We start from the raw sequence: 25,457 nt of genomic DNA, 5'->3' as shown, positions 1-25,457 counted from the left end.
CATATTGTATTCCAAATTCTAATGTAAGTTAGCACTTTCCATGAAAAAGGTTCAAGTGTGTGTCCCATTCTCCCAAATTGGTCATGTTATAGTATCATTTTTTTTATAACTTTTAGTTCCGGTTTCACAGACAGGGTTTAGATTAAGCCAGGATTAGGCTTTAGTTCAATTAGGGCATTTAAGTAGCTTTTATAAACGAGCCTTAGAAAAAAATATTTTAAGATATGTAAGCACAAGTTGCTTTGAGTTAAAACAGCTCAAACATGCATTTTAGTCTGGGACTAGGCTTAAGCCTTGTCTGTGAAACCGGGGGTTAGTTAGTGTTTACTACATTGGTCGGGTTCAATGCTGTTGATTTAAGTCAATTAATCTTTTTTTATTGTTTAATATAATAAAATAAAAAAAGTATCAAATAGCTATAAACTAACATTAGTTAGAACCAAGTGCTAGTATTAGTTAGTACTACAAAGTGACAGCAACATTTTGTCGTCTTGTCCTGTCAGGCGTCTTCCCTATATGGATTAGTATGGAATGTATATATCGATAAAGTGCTTTCATTATTCATCACATTTTTATAGATTGTTATGAAATATTATATTTATTACATAAAAAAAAAAAAAATACAAGACATAGAAGCCTCAAAAATTACTGACAATACTAAATAAAATGAACACACTGCCCCAATTAAGAAATTATATTTAGCATTAAGTCAAATGAAGTCCAATAAGATTTGATGCACTAAACTTTTTTTCATGGGCAGTAATTAAACAAAATATCATTACTATATCATATCATTACTTCATTGAAGTTAATTTTGTTTGTTTTTAAAATAGTGTCTGGCAGAATGATTTACATTATTGTTTTATTATGTTACTTCCAGTTTTCACAAATGGCATGAATATGGCAATCTTGAACCACCCCAATACTTTTGCCCTTTTCTTGGTAGACTATATCAAAGTGCCATGGCATTACCATCTGATCTGAAGTACTTTTTTGGAAGTTATTCAGAAAAAAACATGTTTTATGAAAGCATTTATGACCCCAGACCTCTGAAGCATGTACATTTACTTCAGTCTTCTTTCGTTTGGATGACAGCAATCCCCTTACAGATTTTGACTTAATGTGCATTATTGAGCAACTTTTTCGTACATTTTTCAAATATGCCACTTTCAGTGATGATTTGAATGTGTTATGAGGAAGAAATCACCCACACGGAGTCCAAATCTGTACTGGCCTGCATGACTGGTCATCCTTTAAAGCTCAAGCAGTGCAGGAGTGTTTTGGGCTCCCACACAGAGAGATCCATCTGTTCAGTATCTGCTCAACACAAAACAACCACAATCCCAGCTAACCACCAGCATCACTCTCATCACACATTCACTTCCTTGCTGCGCAAGTCGTACAAAATGAGAAGCACTGGAAGATGATGGAGGATCCTTTCGGATGTAGGGGTGTGTGCATATGTATAGCAGATATACTGTGTGCAGCTTTAGATGACAAAATATCAAATCAAGCAGCATTTATTTTAAGGCTTGGTTTGATATTGTGTCGTCCATTCAAAACCCACTATGTAAACATAAGAGTGCCATGATGTTTAAACTATTAGCAGAAAAATTATATAGATTTGGAATAATTTTAATGTGTATTAACAAAATAGAGCAAGAACATTTAGTCTGATACAGGCAGTCAACAAGATTCTCAGAAATGCAAAAGATCTACATTGAAAAAAAGGTGCTTTATATTAGTGCACTCTTGATGTAAGACAACAGACAAATGTTCTGGTTTAAGAGCATCTGCATGGACATCCACATCTCCTCCAGGTTCTTCGACACTCTCTCTGCCTCCTCCATCAGTTCCGGCTCGTCTGCGATGAACCGAAGATGGAGCTGACACAGAAAGACGGCATTGTGAGAAATAAATAAAAAAAAGTCAAAAACCTCAAATTGATAAATTACTACATAATGTTTAGATGATTTTAAAATTAAAATGTACAGAAATGAGAGTCAGTCTACAAAAGGTGCTGAACTATAAACCATAATGGGAAATATTTTCATATAACATTTGCTGCCATCTGCTGTTTAAAAACCAAACAAATCCAGTGTGTCCTAACCAGCAACATTACAACTTTCAAGCATAAATGAATTTCTCTATGTAAAAACGCAGTGACAAAATCATAACCAATCAGAACATATCTGATGTTTGTTGGAGCCCCTTTATAAATGTAAGAGATAATTTGTTTGTGTTATAAACCTAATTTGCATTATTACACAATTTAATATTTACATTATTTTAGGTTCATATAGTTTATAAAAGTACTATTCATAGTATTTTTTTTTAAATGTTAATTGATACTACAATAATATCTATATCTATATCTATCTATATATATATATATATATATACACAGTGAGGAAAATAAGTATTTGAACACCCTGCTATTTTGCAAGTTCTCCCACTTGGAAATCATGGAAGGGTCTGAAATTGTCATCGTAGGTGCATGTCCACTGTGAGAGACATAATCAAAAAAAAAAAAAAATCCAGAAATCACAATATATGATTTTTAAACTATTTATTTGTATGATACAGCTGCAAATAAGTATTTGAACACCTGTCTATCAGCTAGAATTCTGACCCTCAAAGACCTGTTACCCCTAATTTCCACCAACTGCGGAACGGCTGCGGATCCGCTCCGGAACGGCGGCGGAGTCAATAGGTTTCCATTAAAGTCAATGTGTGTATTTTCACTGACTGCGGAACGGCTGCGTTCCGACTCCGGCGATCCGCAGCCCTCCGGAGCAGATACGCAGAGCTTCTATTTTTGCCGGATGCCGGAGAGCTCCGCAGCACTACAGGGCAGAGTGCGCAGGACAGGAAGTCGAGAAAAAAACAGAACAAACCAAAACAAAATAAAAGATCCGGTTAATGTTCTAAATAAAATACACCGTGATCATGGCGGATCATATTTCCCTACACTACACCTTGAAAACGTCATAATATACCATTCCTCATAACGTTCTGTTTATAGAAACTATATATCGCGGGATCATACGTGAATTAGCGAGATCTCGTGGGTCCTCGTGACTTCAGCTGTCAGTCATGGACGCAGCCATTCCGCAACAAATCCGGACCTGGTGGGTATTGAAGGACGACGGAGCACGGAGCCGACACGCAGCGGAGCCGATCCGCAGCCGTTCCGCAGTTGGTGGAAATCCGGGGTCAGTCTGCCTTTAAAATGTCCACCTCCACTCCATTTATTATCCTAAATTAGATGCACCTGTTTGAGGTCGTTAGCTGCATAAAGACACCTGTCCACCCCATACAATCAGTAAGAATCCAACTACTAACATGGCCAAGACCAAAGAGCTGTCCAAAGACACTAGAGACAAAATTGTACACCTCCACAAGGCTGGAAAGGGCTACGGGGAAATTGCCAAGCAGCTTGGTGAAAAAAGGTCCACTGTTGGAGCAATCATTAGAAAATGGAAGAAGCTAAACATGACTGTCAATCTCCCTCGGACTGGGGCTCCATGCAAGATCTCACCTCGTGGGGTCTCAATGATCCTAAGAAAGGTGAGAAATCAGCCCAGAACTACACGGGAGGAGCTGGTCAATGACCTGAAAAGAGCTGGGACCACCGTTTCCAAGGTTACTGTTGGTAATACACTAAGACGTCATGGTTTGAAATCATGCATGGCACAGAAGGTTCCCCTGCTTAAACCAGCACGTCAAGGCCCGTCTTAAGTTTGCCAATGACCATTTGGATGATCCAGAGGAGTCATGGGAGAAAGTCATGTGGTCTGATGAGACCAAAATAGAACTTTTTGGTCATAATTCCACTAAACGTGTTTGGAGGAAGAAGAATGATGAGTACCATCCCAAGAACACCATCCCTACTGTGAAGCATGGGGGTGGTAGCATCATGCTTTGTGGGTGTTTTTCTGCACATGGGTCAGGGCGACTGCACTGTATTAAGGAGAGGATGACCAGGGCCATGTATTGCGAGATTTTGGGGAACAACCTCCTTCCCTCAGTTAGAGCATTGAAGATGGGTCGAGGCTGGGTCTTCCAACATGACAATGACCCGAAGCACACAGCCAAGATAACCAAGGAGTGGCTCTGTAAGAAGCATATCAAGGTTCTGGCGTGGCCTAGCCAGTGTCCAGACCTAAATCCAATAGAGAATCTTTGGAGGGAGCTAAAACTCCGTGTTTCTCAGTGACAGCCCAGAAACCTGACTGATCTAGAGAAGATCTGTGAGGAGGAGTGGGCCAAAATCCCTCCTGCAGTGTGTGCAAACCTGGTGAAAAACTACAGGAAATGTTTGACCTCTGTAATTGCAAACAAAGGCTACTGTACCAAATATTAACATTGATTTTCTCAGGTGGTCAAATACTTATTTGCAGCTGTATCATACAAATAAATAGTTAATACATTGTGATTTCTGGATTTTTTTTTTTTAGGCCACATATTAAGCTCTAGGTATATTAGATGTTAAGCAAACAATCAGTTCTCGTAATCAACATGTTGGATGCAGGAGAAATAGGCAGGAATAAAGATCTGAGTGACTTTGACAAAAGCCAAATTGTTATGGCAAAGAGAATGGGTCAGATTATCACTGAAACGGCAAGGCTTTCCAAAGGGTGTTTGGTGCCCAAAACTCTTCAATGCAGGAGGGCAAGGAAGGATATCCCATCTGGTCTGAGCTAACAGAAAGTCTACTGTGGCACTGCACTCTGCTGCTCATGGGGCTGCGTAGCTTCAGGGCCATCAGAGTGTCTATGAAGACCCCTGTCCACCGCTGAAAATGCCTACAATGGGCACAAGAGCGTTGGAACTGGACCTTGGAGTGGTAGAAAAAGGTCGTTGGTCTGACAAGTCTCGTTTTCTTCTACATCAAGTAGATGGCCATGTATGTGTGCGCCATTTTCCTTGGAAAGTGATTAGTGCTTTATTTGTAAATTCTGAGATCCCGGAACAGGGGAGCATGGTGACGGATCCGGCAAGTTAGTGAGGTAGGAAAAGGTAACAGAACATATGCGCAATCTCAGTCGGGTTTCCATCTAAATATTTTGATGTGCATTTAAAAAATACGCATACGATTTATTAAATGAAAACGGACATGGTGTTTAAATGCACGTCAAGGTTTATTCGCATACTGATGATGTGCATCAAAGTTGAAATACACGTTGCTTGTCATGCGCAGAAATGTGAATAGCGGTCAAATCCAATAAATCATTGCCAAGACATGCATTTCTTAAACTTTTTTTTTAAATACATTATCATAGCAAATTAACAATGTTATCATTACTATTCTTATCCACATTTTCCTGAACATATGTACACAGGTGATAACATAAATATATATTTTTCAGTGGTGTATGATATTAGCCTGGTCCTACCAGACTCTCGTACATTTCATTTGTACAGAGAGTCTGGCCACCCTCCAATGACAAGCGTTAACTTCCTTGAAGGCGGGTACTCTGTTGAAGTTTAAAACTATTGGATCTGCCCAGAGCCACTCTGGATCTGCCATAACCAATCGCTAACGTTTGGTCGTGACGTAACCCTACAACTCAAACTAGCGCACAACATCAACGTCATCGTTCTCAGCCACTCCCTCTGTTCGCTGATTGGACAGCAAAAAAATTGGCCGGAGAAAACCCAAGAATATACCGCAAACCCAGACGGAGTACTGAAGGAAAATTGAGCGGAAATACGTAGGAGGGCGGAGCCAGGCTGGTATCATATAGGGGCTCCCCAAAATTAGATGCCAGATCAGATTTCGGTGGTACCAGATCCGGCTTGTTAAGGCACAAATTAAGCCCTATAAAAGATGGCACCAGGATGCACTGTGGGACGATGACAAACCGGTGGAGGGAGGGTGATGCTCTGGGCAATGTTTTGCTGTGAAACCCTGAGTCCAGCCATTCACATAGATGTAAATTTGACCAGTGCCACAACCAAGTTCATGACAATGGTGTTCCCTATTAGATGTGGTCTCTTTAAGAAGGATAATGCACCCTGCCACACACTGTTCAGGAATGGTTTGAGGAATATGATGAGGAGCTCAAGGTGTTGTCCTGGCCTAGAAACATGAGAGAAGTGCCGGTTCGCAAGAAAAAGCGAGGGTACGCAACAGATTAAAATATAGAAGTGTCGGTACTGCCCACTACGATCACTATACACACACGAATACACAAATCGTGGTTGGCAAGTTTGCGTGTGAGTTTGTTTTCGAGCCCTTCATTGTTCAAATTTTCATTTCCTCTGGAAATGGATTAAACATAATTGGGTTTTTTTAATCATAAATATTATAATACTATATTATAAATATTTTCAAAGAAAAAACATCAGCTGGAAGTGAGCCCAAATCCACCTCGTCTTCCCAAAAAACGCATTCCATAGTCTTTATTCGGCTTTATACAGCTATGTGGAACAGGATTTTAGATCAATGATTGACTGCGGATGAGGGATTCCCAGCGTATTAGAAAGAAACAGAAACAAAGCAACTGGCAGTCATGGCTAGTTGGGCCAGAAACTAGCAGGTCCAACAAAAAGTCTTATAGCTTTGTATTGGAACTTAGAGACAAAGATAATGTGTTAAGAAGCTTATATTAAAAATAGTATGTGAAAAAAATAAAAGTCTGCAGATTGCTTATGCCGTACCTTGAGGAACAATGCAAGGTAGGATTGAGCCAAGTCAAAATCTCTTTTGGACTGAAGAATGCTGCTGATCATCTTGAGGAAACTCTGCATAACTCTGACATCTCCACCCATATCTGGAGACAGGGCCCGAAGTTCTGTTTCAATGGCAGAGGGGCCCAACTCTCTCAACAGCTTCACTGGCTCCTCATCTATCATGAGAAAACAGATGATCAACACAGTGAATGTGTTGCAAGTTCAAAAGTGCAGTCTCGTTTCAAATAACAGCATAAGAGACTTACACGAATTGCTGTCTAAAGCGTTCTCAAGCTGAAGGTAGAAGGTGGACTTCTGTGCCAACACTCCCAAGTTGACAACTTTAGACTAAGGAAGAAAAAAAAGACGACAAATTTAAGTGATCATATATGCATTGCATATAAATATGCATAATTCATATTCTACTTATACATTATATATAGTTTCAACTAAAAACAACAACAAAAAAAACACCCTGAAACCTGTACTGTGTGTGCTAGACTAACTACAGCACTTGCATATTTTTGCCCTATTGTTGGTTTGATTACTTCTTTTGTTCTCCTCATTTGTAAGTTTCTTTGGATAAAAGCATTTGCTAAATAATTAAATGTAAATGTAAACATATAAATATTTTCCAGTCAATACTTATACCCAAACTTATACCCACCCCGTTTCACATACAAGGTTTAAGTCCTAGACTAAAATATGTTTGAGCTGTTTTAACTGAAAGCAACTTGCACTGGCATTAGCTTAAAATATATCAATGCCATTGTTTTGTCTCAAGATGCACATCATTAATGTTTTTTTCTAAGGCACGTTTATGAAAGCTCCTCAAATGTCCCAATTAATCTAAGCCCCGTCTGTGAAACAAGACCAAAGTGTTTTTATTTTTCTGAGGCATTACAAAAATGGAAAACATTTGATTTGTATAATCTACAAATTGACATATTTTCAACAACAATAAATACTATCTGTGGGATTTCAAATTTAAGAATTTGTTTAAGGTCTGCTGATCCTACATCCTGGATATACCATCACATGAAAAACTAAGGTCAACTACACTGTAATTTGGGCATTCAAGGTGAACATGATGGTATACATTTACTGATTAGATTCAATATAGTTTCCAGTGAGGGTTTTTTGTCTGTCTTTGATCTTCCTACTGACAGTCAAAGTGTGTGTGACAATTGTGTGTGAATGTTTACATAGTCGTATTGTTACTGTTTATACAATTTGGGGGGTACCATTATCTTCAAAGTTGGGGGTAATCGCCTGTATTGTCTTTAGATGATTTGTTTTAGTGGTCACATCGGCTGTGTGTAAGGTCAACACCTTATAAGGACTGCCCTCTGACTGCCTATAAGATAACATGTAAAGTTCCCTTAGCCGGACGTGATGACTGCAGCTAACAACAGCACGTGTTCTTAATAAAGAATCCTGCTGGAGATACAACAAGTCTCCTGATCTTCACTTTGGAGTTTCCTAAATACCAAACTCAAGAGAGACACCATCAAAAGAGAGTTTACCTGGCCCTCTGAGGGTGTGTTTGGTTGAGCAAACTGGGGCACCAGCCCTGGAATGGTGGGAATGAAGAAGGGTGCTGCTTTGGGTAATTTTGGAGGCTCTTTGGGTTTGTTCTTTTTCTGTAGATGAAGATTTGAATTTAAGAGTTTATCAAACATATCACACTTAGGCACAGACTTGTTTTTTTGACGCTTTTACAGGCATAATACCTTGATGATGTCCAGATGCAGCAGGTTCTTCCAGCGCGAGTCAGGAAGCAGTGAGAGTGTGACCAGATGTTCATCCAGCTGTGCTGGTGAAATGTACTCAGCCATCTCAGAGCTGTCAAAGTCTAAACCTTCCTCTTCGTCTGTTTCTGTTTAGAAGCACAAAATTAAAAGTATTTAATATCAAGTTAAATGATTTTAAAATGATAATCAATATGATCCTGTGGTTGCACCTTTGCTTGGGCAGGTGCCTGGCAGCATGATCACAGTCGGCTCATAGTCTGCAGGTAGAGGGCGCAATGACACCATACTGCACAGTGTGTTATTGGACCTTAAAATTAAACAACAATATTTCTTAGGGAATATACAATTTTTCATTGAGTCATTTCTTTGAATCATAATACTTGGGTCATGACATGATGTTTGGAACAGCACACTACCATACCAATAATTCTATAAAACATAACATGAAATATTTGTAATAGAAAAAATATATGACACTTCAGTTTGGGGAACACATATTCACTATGACGTTTATGAACTATGACTTTTGCCTCAAACTCCTAATTTACTGCTTATCAATAGTTAATGTGGTGGTTAAAATGTATGTATGGGGTAGGATTAAGGGATGTAGAATATGGTCATAAAGAATAAGGCATTAATGTGTGCTTTATAAGTAATAATAAACAGCCAATATGGTAGTAATATAGTAAATAGTGAGAATAGGTCCCCAAGCTAGTGTTAGTGTATATATATATATATATATATATATATATATATATATATATATACACAATTATTTAAATATAACAGTTTATTGAACCTTTTGACAAAATACAAAAAAAATCCCTCATGTGTTTATTGTTGAGTATAATATTGGACACACCAGGCTTTTATAGCTCATATAGTATGGAGCTCATATTTGAGGAAAAAAAAAACCTTAATATTTGATATTTATGTGGCCAAAAGTAAGAGATCAAATTCTGACAGCTTCAAAAGTAAATTAGTGAGTCATCAATGAGAAACATTATAGCAGACTATTTATATAAAATGCATATAAATATCAGTTGTCACTCTATATTTCTGAATAATGTCTAAGTAAAATGAGAAATACTTTGTTCTATAACCAAAGCTCTGTAGTTTTTATATGCAATATATGCAATGCAGTACAATGATGATTGAGAGATGTACAAATAAACATTTCTCAAAAGTCTGATGTATCATATTTGATATGAACATTTTAACATGATTGTCCTAAAAAATGATGCATGGATAATCAAGTAAAACCAAGTTGCTTCAGCCCAGTAATTGTTCATCTTGAAATATTATTAATACATGTTATTCTTACATTTACTTAATAAAAATTTCACAACAAAAAAATCACGTGTACCGCATTTGTACTTGTTTATACAGTGGTTGTCAGAATTAATGGCACCCCTGGTAAATATGAAAAAAAATGGCTGTAAAAAATAAATCTGCATTGTTTATCCTTTTGATCTTTCATTCAAAAAATTAGCAAAAATCAAACCTTTCATTAAAGTAAAAGAATTGAAAGTGTGGGGGGAAATCACAATATAAAATAAATGCTTTTCTCCAAAACACGCTGGCCATAATTATTGGCTCCCTGTTATTAAATACTTTTTGCAACCTCCTTTTGCCAAGATAACAGATCTGAGTTTTCTTCTATAATGCCTGATGAGTTTGGAGAATAACTGACAAGAGATCAGAGACCATTTCTCCATACAGAATCTCTCCAGATCCTTCAGATTCAGAAGTTCATGTTGGTGCTTCTTCTGTTCAGTTCAGCCCACTCATTTTCTATAGGGTTCAGTTTAGGGGACTGGGACGGTCATGGCAGAAGCTTCATTTTGTGCTCAGTTACCCATTTTTGTGTTGATTTTGATGTTTGTTTTGGACCGTTTTCCTGATGGAAGATCCAACCACAGCCCATTATAAGATTTCTAGCAGAGGCAGACAGGTTTTAATTTTTTATCTGTTTGTATTTGCTAGAATCCATAATACCATGTATCTGAACAAGATGTCCAGGACCTCCAGCAAAAAAAAAAGGCCCACAACATATAAGATCCAGCAGTATATTTAACCGTAGGCATGAGGTACTCTTTATCCCTGTTTGCACCAAACACATCTGGTGGGTTTGATGCCAAAAAGCCCTTTTTTTGTTTCATCTGACCATAGAATCCGGTCCCTTTTGAAGTTCAGTCATGTCTGACAACTGAATTTTTGGAGGGTTTTATTCTTGAAACCCTCCCAAAAAACATGTGGTTGTGTAAGGGTTGTTTGATCAATTTTTTTTTTAGGCTTTCTGACCCCCAAGACTCAAGTAATCTCTGCAATTCTCCATCTGTGATCCTTGGAGAGTCTTTGGCCACTCAAACTTTCCTCCTCACCGTGCATTAAGACAATATAGACACACGTCCTCTTCCTGGCAGATTCGTAACATCTTTAGTTGATTGGAACTTCTTAATTATTGCCCTGATGGTCAAAATGAGGATTTTCAATTCTTTAACTATTTTCTTACAACCACTTTCTATTTTGTGATGCTCAACAATCTTGTGATGCACATCAGAACTATATTCTTTGGTTTTACTCATTGTGATGGATGATTAAAGAAATTTGGCCTTTGTGTATTCGTCATATTTAAACTCCTGTGAAACAAGAAGTCATAGCTAGACAATTTCATGTTCCTAGTCACCCTGGTGTGCTAAATAAAGGTAAATATTAATGGGAATATACTTCAGAGATATTTTACTCGTAAAAAATTCTAGGGGTGCCAATAATTTTGGCCGACGTGTTTTGGAGAAAAACATTTATTTCATAATGTGATTTCCCCCCACTTTCAATTCTTTTACTTCAATGAAAGGTTAGATTTTTATGAATTTTTTGAATGAAAGATCAAAAGGATAAACAATGCAGATTTATTTTTTTACAGCCATTTTTGATCATATTTACTAGGGGTGCCATTCATTCTGACAACCACTATCTATATATATATATATATATATACACACATATTTGTGTGTGTTTTATGGTACTTTACACATGATTGAAGAATGCTGAAGGTTTTTACAAAAAAAAACTATAACCCAGAGCTTTCTGGGAATAAATGCCTTGCTCTCGGATACAAAGGTGAAAGTTCACAGATTGATCCCTCTTTTTCATTTTTGGAGCCTGGTCTGACCTGATATTGTGTTGCATGGAAAAAAACATCAATTGGAAATGACATCGGCTTAAGTAAATTACTAAAACTATATAAAAATGTTTAATTCTTCAAATATAATGCCATTCATACATCAGCAGATTCAATTGGCAACATCATGAACTCATTACACATAACCTTTTCAGGTCTCTGTTCAGTCATGATAAATAAGATATTTGTGCTAATTGTTTCACCAAAATTCAACCGCACAAATCTTAATCTCATGTGTGTGAAATAACTCATTGAAGTAAAAACAAGAGTTTACAGACACAATATCTGCAAGACAATCTCTTACCATAAGTAAACACCTAGGGTGTCAACATGCGAAGAGGCCAGGAAGTTCCCGGTAGGGGACATACTGAGACTGACGGCTGCCGCGTCTACCAGGAAACAGTCGACCAAACTATGAATGACAGCAAGAGAAAGTGGAAGGATGTGAAAGTGTGAAAGAAAATCATTCAGTCATTCAATTGGGCCAGAGGGGACTTCATCGGCTGGAGGAATCCCCTTTAGACAAACGAAAAATATCCAACAAACTAAATGTCACTACGGCCGCATCTTTGAAAGATAATAATTATCTCTGAATTTGGTTTCACAAGTTGCTTTGAAAAGTATCAGTGACTGACTAAACAGAAAAGGTCATCACAAATATCTAACCAGTCAATAATATAGAAAGTGGAAAAGGTGTCACTGGACTGGCCTGGTCTTTCCCTCCTTCAAAAGGCTACTTTAGTGGTTTATAGTGGAACGACCGTGATGCAATCTCCCTATTAAATCTAAGCATTACCTATACATGTTACAAGACACGCAAAAATTAGGTTCATGCCTGGCCTCTACAATTACTTACTTTCAGGGCCAGATTATGCAAATGAAGAAAGGGAACTTTCATTAGACTTTAGCACTTCCATTGAAAAGACATGTTAACATGGATAAAAAAAACAACAACTAAACATCCTATTGTTAAAATATTTAGAAGCACTCAATTAAAGATTTTTAAGGTCTTGTCAATAAACAATAAATACCTTCAAAAACAGTAAAATTCGATAACATTTTTACTAAAACTGCATAAAATGAAAACGTGCATTTTAGCTGCAACATCCTTTACGTTCAACAGTATTCAAAACAAGAAGAAAAAATATGGGTATCAAACAAACAAATTATAGTGCCATTTATTTTAAACATCATTTATCATATATAGCAAGTCTAAACAAATGTATTTAAAGCAAAACTTTACAAAAAAAGTTGGATTGGGTATCTATGCAATTGCAATAGTTGATTTGGAATTAAAGTTGCAGCACATTTCAGATGATAAAACAAGTCTTCCAGAAAGTAAAGAGTCCTATTCTTGAGGGTCACACTTTTATCATTAACCTCTCATGCACTGAGCAAAACACGATGTCAGCATGCACACGTTTCAACTGCTGTAGATTTTTCAGCAGAGAAGTTATTTGCATACTGATTAGGGCTGCCAATTTAACATGCTATTGTAATATTGTAATGAAAAAAAAGATACAATTATCATGTCCAATCTGCATGTAAATTTTCCTACCATCTGAACTATTTGAGCTTGAAGCACCACCTTCATGGTTTCATGTATAATGAGTGCTCCAGCCACTTTTTTTTTTATTATGTTTTTTTATAATGTCTTTGAATTCTCTTAATTTGGGTGTTTTTCCGTAGCAAATATTATATACGCAACAGAAAAGTACAGCGATCTCATCCATTAATTGTAGGGCTCACTGGCTGCCAGTTGAAAAGCCTTGGTTTATGCTCTAAACTTAGTACCTGCCAGATGGAAGATCCCATGTTCTGATGGTGCAGTCCATAGATGCTGTAATCAGCCAACGTCCATCTGGACTAAATGTCTGGACAAAAAGCATAAAGGACACTTCATAAGCACTTCGTTACGCATACTTAATTCACCCAAAAATGAAATACATTATTTACTCTCGCTCATGCAAAACCCATACGACTTTCTTTCTTATATGGAACACAATAGGGGAAAAAAGTATTTTGTCCACATTAACAAACTTAATGGTAACCAGGACCTGTCAAGCACCAAACAATGAGAAAAAATAACCACAATAGTAGTCTAAAGAGTCATTTCAAGTACAAATAATGGTTAAGAATGGCCAAAGACTAGTCAATTTTGAATTATGTAGTTGAAGCTGAAGCTCACCATGTCGTTGATCTGCCCACGATTTCCAGAGAATTTGCGAACAATCCTCCTAGTTTCCATGTCCAGAATGTGAACTGAAAAATTATCCAGCGCGATAGCAAGCATCCCGCTGTTTGGAGAGATCAAGCATAAATCAACATCACTGTCATCCTAACTAGGGCTCTATGACATGGCTAAATTGGGCGTTTTTTTGTGCGCATTTTTTTTTATTTATGTGCATTTTGGCGCTTTCATCTAGCATTTTTAAGCAATGGGTGGATGGAAACATAACTAATGAAAACAACAATAATAAATAAAAAACAATACTGCTAGCATTTTGTGGAAGAACACTGTTTTGGTTGTGCTTCAGGCTCTGCGTGACTGTGTTGATGAATTTGGTTATCCTCCTGCTCATAAAACACTTACTACTAAGAGATATACAAGTTTAGATGGAAAGAATCTCAAGATTACTATCTGAAGACGTTACTGTAGCTATACCCACTAATAGACACTGTACTTTCTTGAAAATAAATTTCAGCACAGCGCTTTTACCATAATAAAATGACCCTTCACAATTGATAATGCTTTACAATAAACTCTGTTAGAGAGCTACATATGGCAATATATCACACCTGTCGAGTAATAAAACCAGCATCTCTGCATCACTTTTACAACATTTCAAATCCTTCAGTTCTCACCATCTCCGAAAAGCCAAGCCAATGTTGATTCTCTTTTTATTATGAGCGCTGTAGCACTCTCTTTATGCCAGCAGACTCTCCTCTATTCTGCATTTTTTCTCTTCAAATGAAATACATCCGATTAGCCAAAACATTATGGTCACCTGCCGAATATGCTACGGGTCGTCCACCTGCTGCCAAAACAGCGCAGAATCACAGAGGCATGGCCTCTACAAGACCCATGGCCTGGAGGTGTCCTGTGGTATCCGGCACCAAGCCATTAGCAGCAGATCCTTCACGGCCTGTAGGTTGTGAGGTGGAACTTTTTGATCCAGCACATCCCATGGATGATCAATTGGACTGAGATATGGGTAATTTGGTGGCCAGGGCATCACTTTGAACTCTTCATCATGGTCATCAAACCATTCCTGAACAATGTGTGCAGTGTGGCAGGGTGCATTATCTTGGTGAAAGAGGCCACTTGCACCAGGGAACACCACTGTCATGAAGGGGTGTATCTGGTCAGCAACAATGTTAGGTAGGTGGCACTGGTCAGACTTACTTCATATGAATGGCCGGACCCAGGGTTTCTCAGCTTGCTCATATTGCTGGCTTTCTGTTGTCCCACAGCGCATCCTGGGAATCACTCCCCCAGGGAAATGGCGCGCACGTATCGGCCACCCACGTAAAGTAAAAAAACAAAAAAAACGTGACTCATCGGTCCAGGCAACATTCTTCCACTGTAGATGCTTTCAGCGGTGGACAGGGGTCATCACAGGCACTCTAATTGGTCTGTGATTAGTCATCAAATTTTACAAATTGATTAGTCAAAAACTTAGACCTTCTGTGGGCTTCGACCAGACAGGATAGCCTTTGTTGCCCTCGTGCATCGATGAGTCTTTGGCCCCAAACACCCTTTGGCTGGTTTGTGATTTGTCCCTCCTCAGACCACTGTTGTTACATTCTCACCACTGCTGACGGGAATCAACCCACAAGCCTTGCCGTTTCAGAGAAACTCTGACACATTCTCTTTGCCATAACAATCTGGCCCAAGTCAAAATCGGTCAGATCTTTATTCCTGCCTATTTCTCCTGCATCCAACATGTTGATTACGAGAACTGATTGTTTGATTAACATCTAATATACCCAGAGCTTAATATGTGGCCTTGTTAGGAGAAGATCAATGATATTCACTTCATCTGTGACTGGCCATACTGTTTGGTCATTATGTGGCAGTCGTGGCCTATTGGTTGGAGTCAGACTGGTAATCCAAAGGTTGCGGGATCAAGTCTCAATACCAGCAGAAAATGACTGAGGAGGTCCCTTTGAGCAAGGCACCTAACCCCCAATCGCTCCCCGGGCACCACAGCAAAAATGTCTGCCCACTGTTCCGGGTGTGTGTGCCCACTGGCTTGCAGTGTGAGTGTGTGTTCACTACTTACTACCCCTAATGTGCGTGCACTAACTTGGAATTTGTCCTCTTCATCCGAGTATGGATTACAATACTAGGCCTTCACATCTCACTTTCACTTTTATTTTGGCCCATCAGTATATACAGTATATGTGCAAATACGGAAATTGACACATCGGAACATTGATCATGAACGCAACGAAGGTGAAAAGCGAAAGTGACTTTTGTCCCAATACTCAGAATTTGTGCTCTGCATTTCCCCCCCCATCCAAGCACACACAGACACACAGCAGTATTGAACACACACACACACGCACCGGGAACACACACCCGGAGCAGTCAGCAGACTGCTGCGGCACCCGAGGAGTGATTGGGGATTAGGTGCTTTTCTCAATGGCACCTCAGTTGTGGGCACTGAGAGTGGAAGAAAGAACTCTGTTCATTTACTTCCCCTACCTACATTTCCTGCCGGTACAGAGTCTCTAAACGTTAGGCCACAACTGCCTAAATGACACTAATTATTCTGATACACAGAAGAAAATGTATTATTTATGTAATATTCAAAGAATGTACAAAAAGTAACTATGCATTTATTCTTTTTTTGTTAAACTGATGTGGGCCATTTGTTCATAGATTGTAGTGCTCATAAACAATGAAAATATGAAGACCTTTTAAATGTTCTTCCTCATTTTTAATATAGACAAATAGATCTGCAAAGTAATAATGCAGATTTTTTATATTTCTGAGAATAATTTATCAAAATGTATTTGTTTTGTTCATGATAGTTGTTAATAGTCTCTAATAAGAAGATTCTTGGGAGTTTGTTGTCATAGGGTTATATTTTTATAATACATCAATTTGCCCCCAACTCAGTTGTTTGTATGTTTTTTCTCTGCTCATATTTTAATATTCATTTTTCTGTATAATGAGTGTTTTGTAGGTCTGTTTAATTGGTTGTTGCCTCCCTTAATTCCACATTCTACACTCCAACTTTTCTAGTTTAACACACCCATGTCACAAGTCTTTTTCAAATCTGAGGTGTGAACGACCAGTGGTAAAACGGGAGAGTTGCATGACACTTTAACAGCCAGCTGCAGAACAGAAGATTTATTTTAGGGTTAAAAAAAATAAAATAAAAATAAATAATCAGTGTTCAAAACTATCCTTGCTGTAGCCTGAGGAATCATCCATTGTTAAATCACAGAAAATTCTTGGTATACGTCCCCCTCTTGTGTCTTCTAAAAGAGCACAATAATCCTGGTTGTCTGAAATAATCACAGTTAAATCAAATAACCACGATCAGATGGTTATATTTAATAATCACGAAAGACCTAACAGGTACACCGCAGGGTTGAAGCCCATCTCACGTAATTACCAAAGCAATGCTCCGCTTGCAGATTCACGCCTCAGCCACTAAAGGGTCAAATCTTCTGTACCATAAAAAGTGTTTTTAAAACTATGCATAATTAATTATGCATTAAAGGTGCAGTAAGCGATTTCTGAAAAACACTGTTGAAAGTGGATCGGACCCAGCACTAAAACACACTTGTAGCCAATCAGCAGTAAGAGGCATATACACTCATTAAGGGGGAGGTGCCTGTGTTGCATGGCGTGTTCCTGAATTTGGGGGCAGAGCTATCAAGATAGGGGTTTGATCCTTTTGGGCAAGGGAGTGTTTGTTGTGGGGATTTTAAATATCAACAGCGTTTCTCAGAAATCGCTTACTGCAACTTTAATATCTTTAATACCTGTCCCTGTGAAGCTGAGATGACGCCGGGGTGGCTGGCAGGCTTTGTGAATGTAACAGCTCCTTTGATTTAAACTTCCAGATTTTCAGAAGGCGATCTGCTCCCACACTAACAGTCAATTGGTTCAGGGCATCCACAGCGACCCCACGCACAGGCCCTGTATGCGCTGCACACACACAAACACACAAAATGCTATTGAGATCAGACAGGACTGACACATATTTCGCCCCTGATGTTCAGGATAGGGTTAACTCACCCTTGTCCTCTCCGTAATATCCTTGATGAAAACCAGACTGCATGTTGTACACATCAATGTGTCCTGAAGACAGTGCAATCACTGTAAAGTTCCCGCAGGAGGTGATATCCACAGCCTGGACAACATATGACCAAATCTGATTAGCAGTCATCCGTTACATAGCTAAATGATCACGCAAACATATAAATCACATCTACACACTTACGGTTGCATGGACATTGACTATCGTCAATCCCTGGTCCCTGTTAAGGCGTTCAGGCTGCAACCTGTGAGCACCCATTGAACCTTTCTGGTAGTTCCACGTCGTAGCCATAAGGAAACCACGGTGGCATGCAATAATGCCATCCCAGTCACTCTGACGAGCCGTTTCTATACAAAATAACATCAGCAGCATTACACACAGTTATAGCTTTCAATATTTTAGTTGTAATGAGTTATTTATAAGGTAATTCTAACACTGTTTTGGATATAGAGAGAGGATCAGAGTTTAAATTAAAATTCTGTCATCATTTACACACCGTCATGTCGTTCCAAACCATTAAGGCTTTCATTGTAATATTAACCAATTACCTCTAAAATAAGTCAGTTAAACTGTGCATTGCATGTAGCCCCTGAGTACAATAAGCAAACCCATTATCATTCTGCTATGAACATAATTGTCCCCCCTTGTGAAAGCGCACAGCTTCGGAAAACAAATGAAGATATTTTAAAAAGTTCCAATATTTTTAGAAAGCCCAAACATGCATGCATGACTCATGGGAAACTATGGGGTTTGTTCTCACTTCAAACATGCATGATTGAGCTACCATTTGCCACATTTGATGTGCTCTATGCATGTGTTTTGATCAACATTTAATCCTAAATTAAATTTGTTCATCATATAAAGCGAGACTTGGAGTAAATCACTTGATTCATAAGGATTACTTATAAAAAGGGGTGGTGGTGGCGCAATGGATATGACACATGCCTTTGGTGTGAGAGACCCGGGTTCGAATCCACTGTGAGACACCAATGTGTCCCTGAGCAAGACACTTAACCCCTAGTTGCTCCAGAGGCGTGCGACCTCTGACATATATAGCAATTGTAAGTCGCTTTGGATAAAAGCGTCAGCTAAATGAATAAATGTAAATGTAAATGTAAAAATGTCTTTATGTACTTTTTGAAGCTTGAAAATTTTGGTTGTCTGGACTTTCAAATGAATGAACAAAAATAAAGAGAATATTAAAAATATTTTCAAGTGTGTTCCGAAGGTGAACAAATGGCATGAGGGTGAGTAAGTGATGACAGAACTTTCATCTAATCATTTTAAAAACATACATTATCACCGGTAATTTAAAAATGAAATCATTTATCAGACCTGAGGCAAAAGTTGTGATGGCTGGAAGTTTTTCAATGTCATTCCTCACACCTTTTTTTTTAGCTTTTGTTTTGTTGAGGGTGCCTGTTGGTTAAAAAAAGAGAAAGAAATAAAAGAAGTGGTTTACAAAACAGATACTACTTGGGGCAAACCAAGATTAAATCAATTGTCTTTATAATGTAACAAGCCCATAATCAAGTGTTTAAAAGTAATACTTAAAAAAAATTTAAGGAATATTTTAAGTGGCAAGAAGGCAATTTTAGGTTGACTTTGTGAAGACTGTTTTAAAACAGAGTGCTGTTTAACTGAAAGATATAACAGCATGGTGTGAATTTGAAGGTGGGACTACCTGTAATAAGTAGTTTAGCAAATAATTGACTTGATAGTTTGAATGATGGGAAACTAAGGCTTAAGGTTTTTAAGAGTGTTTGGAAAACTTGTTTGGAAACAAGGTAAGCCTCGCCATTACTAATAATCTGAACAAACTCAAAATTATTAACTTAAAAAGTATAAAAATATTCAACTTCAACACCCTAGCAAAGCATTAAAACCACTTCAGAAAATGTACAAATCGAATTATTTTTGATGCAAATCTGTTTGGTACTGCTAGTTATAAATCCATTACACATTTTACCTTTACATGCACTAACAAGAAAATGGCAAGTAGTTATTACCGTGCCCCAAACTCTTGTTGAACTTTTCATGAACAGTTGAAAATGACTGCAAAGTACCATCTTGACCTATTATGAGAAGTAAAAATATTAAGATCATTATACTTAAATACATTTATACGCCTTTATGTATTCATAATGTACTGGTTACGACAGTACCTGCGCTAAGGATTTGAGAGCCGCTCTGGTCATGGTGCCGAATCTTTGTTGGTGGGGCGCTGTGACCAATCCGATGTCTTAGAAGACGGCCCTCCCCTCCGGAAACGTCAAAAATCCACACCTACGTCACACATACAATTGTTTACTGGCATAATACACATTCAAATTCTACCATCACATCTGAATAATTTACATTATGAAAAACAAGCCAGAGCAAACACAAACCCGTATGGCATTGTCCGCTCCGTTAGTGATCAGGAGGGGTTCATTTTGAAGAAATGTGAGGCCGGCAATGGCTGTTGTATGAGCATCTCGCATTTGACAGACTAGTTTCTTCTCCTCTAAATCCCACAGCCCTATGTGTCCAATAGGACTGCCAGATGCCATTATTGGATGCCCATCTGCATGGCAAGGACAAAGTAAGTGCAATTTAATTGGAAAAGTATAGTATACACTTTGTGAGGCCTAGGCAACAACATTACCTGTCCTGAAGGATAAAGCTGTGACTGGACCCCAGTCTTGTTGGAACTTCATCAGCGTTTCATCAAATCTGATATTGTGAATGATGATCTGGCCAGATGCTAAACCCACACCCACAACATCCACAGCTGTAGTCTAAAGAGATTCATTTCGACAGAACACATTACACACTAGTTATCACACAAAGAAATCAATTAAGGAGCCATTGGCTCCTATAAGAAAAAAATAGGCGCCAAATAATTGTTTAGGTGCCACATAAGAATAAACATTTTACATTTTTTAAACACTTAATTTCAGCCATCCTATCTTGTGTTTACATCTTTCCCCTCATTGTACAGCTTCAGCATTGTCATCCATCTTGTGGATGTCCTGGGAACTAAGGTTCACTTAAAGTGGAAACTTGAACGTCTTTTCCAACTTGAGATTTATATAGTCACAAAGAATTGCTCTTTACACAGAATCTGAGCCAGTGTTACAGACCATAATTATGTCAGCATCACTTGGCCACTGAGTGTAATTGGGCCTCCTTCTCAATGCATTCTATAAATGTTGTCTTATGTCTTGTACACATCCAGTCCATTTTTCTTCATTAGTAATATCTGAGAGGTTAATGTGGTGAAAGGCAGCTCTTCAAGTTGATTTTTATTTTGAGCTCCTTTTATTCTTTATCATCATGTAGACAACAGGTCCAAGTGTAACTTTGCCGATTTTCAACGATTACGGAAGTATATGTAATTGAACAAAACACATCATTCAGCAGAATTTTGACAGCTCCAGGGCTTTCGTGAAAACTACAGATTATACTTCCACATTTTTGTATCCTTTGCAATTTTTTTATATCATAACACGTACATTTATATCGTCGCCAGTGGTGATCTTAGCAAAAATATCACTCACAAATTAATATTTTTGGTCGACCGTTTTAGGCGCAGTCTGTAGCCCTCTCATTGAACTATAAAAGAAGGGATGGTTGATGGATCGTCCACCAACTGACCTGGTTTGAACTTAAATCTTAAAACTTTTATCTTTTTAAAAATGCTGGAAAAAGGACGCAGCATCTTTTAGAGGCTTTTATCATCTTTGATAGTTTCGTGCAAAGGTTACAGATATTCAGCGCGTTTATTTGTTTTAATATCAGTCAGTTTCTCGACTCGACCACCTTCGTGGATTCTGTTTTTGAATTAGTCAATGATGAATAGGTGTAGTTTTAAATGTGCACAGGGTAAAGAATAATAATAAAGAAAGTAACGAGACCAACCTGTTGAAGAACAGTTACAGCAGATGCCCATCCAGGAAATGTGAACAGGAGTTTGCTGGATTAAGAGAGGAAGATTTGTTTTATTATTTCAAACAACATTAACACAAAGGTCATCATTGAGAACGATCATCATCTGGAATAATGAGAATTACATTGTGACAGAATTTCTCCTTTTCATCTTTAAAAACTTTTCAGAGTGGAATATGACTTTGGTGAGTTTCAACTCGTAAGTAACACTGCTACCAAAAATGTTTACTGTAATGTCATTATAAGCAATGCAAATACTAAAAATATATAATAATTAATCTTCATTTCATTAATCTACAATTGAAAGGCACAGAGCACACTTCAACTGTATAAACACTAACTTTAAATGTCATGGAAGCCACTAATATCACCAACTACATTCAGCATTCATTAGAAGTGCATACTTTGATTTGATGTTCCATAACTGAAGACTCCCTTGACTGCTTCCAAACAGGATTTTGTTCAGGTAGGTGCTCGGGTGCATCAGAGCAGAGACCTCAAATGATGCTTTGTCATATGAAATCTGCAGGTATGTGTCTGCAGTGAGATTGACAGAACATATTACATACACTGTGATTCTGCTGAAAGAAATGAAATTTAAACATAGCAAAAATAACCAACCAACCTTCAGACGCGATATCCCAAATAATGACAACATTGTCCTTGTCGACAGAAATGAGATGATCTCCAAAAGGCAACAGTAAGTGAACATCAGCTTGATGGCCTTTGTATGTGTTAACAACCTGGATGGAAGAGACAGTAAAAACATATTACTTATCACTTATTTCAAAGTCTCTTTAGTTTTATGCATCTTTAAAGGTGAAGTATGTAGTTTCTGCGACACTAGTGGCGCCTAGCGGAATTACAAAAATAAAGCATGTTTTCATACATCCTCGCAAACTGCCCTTCAGTGAGTCGTGATTCGTGCCTCCCCAACTCAAAATCACAAACAGCTCTTACAGGTGCTTGTGAAGGCATGTCCCAACAGGAAAAAAGCAGGCTACTTTTATAAGTGAATAAAAGCCTAAATTAAATCTGTTCATCATATAAAAAGTCTCTTCAGAAAATGTGGACTACTTTGACAATTAATATGGATTCGTTTTACGATCTCTTTATGAACTTTTTGAATTGTCAAAGTGGTAGTTGCGTAACTGTCAATGGAGGGACAAAAAGCTCTCAGATTACATCAAAAAGGTCTTCATTTGTGTTCTGAAATTGAATGAAAGGCTTACGGGTTTGCAACGACATGAGGCTGAGTAATTAATGACAGAATTAAAAAATTTGGCCGAACTATCCCTTTAAACACTCTCTGGCTCGGCCTGCTACAGTAGCCACGCTCCAAAACTTTCGCTATAGGTTGAGCTGGTAAGAGACTGATGGATCTGAGCGGACTGCTCTCAGTGTTTGGATGGTGCCTGGGAGGCTCAATGTTTAGACTTTTGGGGGAGATAAACCCATGAATGACATACCAATAGTAGTCAATGAACAATAAACTGGGTTAAGATATATATTTATATTAAAAAGAAAATTGTACATACTTCACCTTTAAGAGCACAGTAGATCACTAACTATGGACTTTCATGCTTTACCTCTTTGCTTTTTGCAAAAGCTGAGATAAGTTTTCCATATGCAGCATACACAAGCATACGATCTGCCGCCAGGGATGAAATGTCTTCTGGCAGGGCATTACCTGTATAGGTGGTTAAGTGTTTCAATCAAATGCCAAAGGGAAACTATAATTGTTTGATCATGTATGTGCTGAAAATGTGCTGTAATCAGGAAATAAATGTACTGAATCCTACTTACTGACTGCAACGATTCCAAGTTTCTTTACCTGCCAGAAAAAAAGATGGGTTCATTTTATATTGCACTGAAAGCAGTACCATAAATTAAAGGGATATTCACCCAAAAATGAAAATTCTGTCATCATTTACCCCCCCCCCCCCCCCCCCCCCCCCCCCCCATGATGTTCCAAACCTGTAAGACTTTCGTTCATCTTCGGAACACAAATGAAAATCTTTTTGAAGAAATCTGAGCTTTCTGTCCCTCCATAGACAGCTATGCAACTAGCACACTTCAAAAAGTTTCTTTATGATCTCTTTATGAACTTTTTGAAGCGTTGAAGTGGTAGTTGTATAGCAATGGAGAAACAGAAAGCTTTCAGATTTCATTAAAAAGATCTTCATTTGTGTTCCGAAGATTCCGAAGAGGTTTGGAACGGCATTAGGGTGAGTATTTATTGACCGAATTTTTATTTTTGTGTGAACTAACCCTTTAATTAATAAAAAGCCATATTATATAAATTATTTATTCATCCATCAAGTTATTACAACTTACAATTATTATCACACAACTTATATTACTTTAATTTTAACACCATATTTGGTTGATTACTGTATCTAGAAAAGTATGGCTACGCAAATAAATACTGAGTAATATTAATACTGAACAACGTAGCCTATAACAACATAAATAGGCCTACATGTAACAGTGCAACATAAGAAAATAATGTGCTGCCAAATTTTGCACAAAATTAATCTGTCACTTTGATACAAAACAAAACCATGCATATCTAAACCGATTTCACTAGTGCATAAGCAACCAAAAAAAGTACCGTAGTTACATGGTAACTTTGAGTATCTGTGGTGGTATGATAACAATGGCAATACTATGGTGCATTTACTGAAAAGCTTGTTTAGAGTTTACCTTGCTTTTGGACACGGTATCATGGTAGTACTATGGTATTTTAGACATTTACAATGGTACTATGGTATTCTTGGACATATCATGATACATAATCTCCATACCATAGTATTACAATCACTGTAACGTTACAACTCGCGCTTTGACATAAACCAGACCACAGGTATTTACATTGTATTCTATGGTGAATTCAAGGATACTATGGGTGCCACATGCATTGTAGGCTACTAAACTTTTAAGTTACCGTATGTACCATGGATTTTAAATGATTCTCCCAAGTAACGTTACTTCAAATAACAGTATTACCACTGAAGAGGTTCAAAACAGGTTAGACACTAAGCATTATTTAACTTAGCATTAAATATTCTATAAAGAGGTTGTTTTGACTGAATTCCATTCATTCGAATTCGCACTTACATTATACGTGTGGAAACACTGTCCGACTGCAGTGACCACATAGAACTCTCTGTGTTTCTTATGGAAGCGAAGCACGTGCGCCAGATGATTCGAGTAATTCCCCAGCGCCCTGAATCCAGAGAAGATCGTGCTTCCTTTCTTTCCCGCAGACATATTTCTCATGTATTTTCACCCGTAGAACTTTAAACTTCACTGACTTTGCACAGAATTCAAGTAAATGTTTAACACCGTTTCCCCCACATTTCTGTATCGGCACCCGATGTTGTCAAATGGTGTTACATTAAACACGGTTCGTCTGAAAACTCTCTACAATGGGTTCCTACTCACAACATCAATCATCACATTTTCAAAAAAAAAAAATGTAAAAAAAAATTCCCATTTGTTAAAAAAAGAGAACACACTGAATGAATGAATATAAAGGCATAATTCTTTATTTTCATAAACGTTGTTGTCTACATATATACATGGGCTTATATATTAGTAGTTTCTGTTAATTTAAAATTATGAAAA

At 37.8% G+C, this 25,457-nt stretch overlaps 1 protein-coding gene across 1 annotated transcript; it reads right to left on the bottom strand.

The window, feature by feature from the left end:
- Window positions 1–1,620: 1,620 nt before the first annotated feature.
- On the bottom strand, window positions 1,621–25,260 carry wdr36 (WD repeat domain 36). Its single transcript, XM_084414842.1, has 23 exons — window positions 24,948–25,260; window positions 23,634–23,661; window positions 23,417–23,517; window positions 22,453–22,570; window positions 22,232–22,364; window positions 21,801–21,855; window positions 20,545–20,677; window positions 20,288–20,463; window positions 20,063–20,183; window positions 19,907–19,972; window positions 19,233–19,316; window positions 18,081–18,244; window positions 17,876–17,990; window positions 17,620–17,785; window positions 13,805–13,913; window positions 13,411–13,490; window positions 11,921–12,028; window positions 8,642–8,739; window positions 8,412–8,557; window positions 8,205–8,321; window positions 6,945–7,026; window positions 6,667–6,854; window positions 1,621–1,886 (listed from the first exon to the last, which is right to left on the bottom strand). The coding sequence occupies exons 1-23, from the start codon at window positions 25,107–25,109 to the stop codon at window positions 1,737–1,739; spliced, it is 2,700 nt and encodes an 899-aa protein (XP_084270968.1). The 5' UTR covers window positions 25,110–25,260; the 3' UTR covers window positions 1,621–1,736.
- Between the last annotated feature and the right edge of the window lie 197 nt (window positions 25,261–25,457).

This window comes from Rutilus rutilus (genome assembly GCF_951802725.1).
Source record: "Rutilus rutilus genome assembly, chromosome: 7".
Taxonomy (NCBI): Eukaryota; Metazoa; Chordata; class Actinopteri; order Cypriniformes; family Leuciscidae; genus Rutilus; species Rutilus rutilus.
The sequence above is the reverse complement of the archived record's forward strand: the minus strand, read 5'-3'. Positions and strand labels throughout refer to the sequence as shown.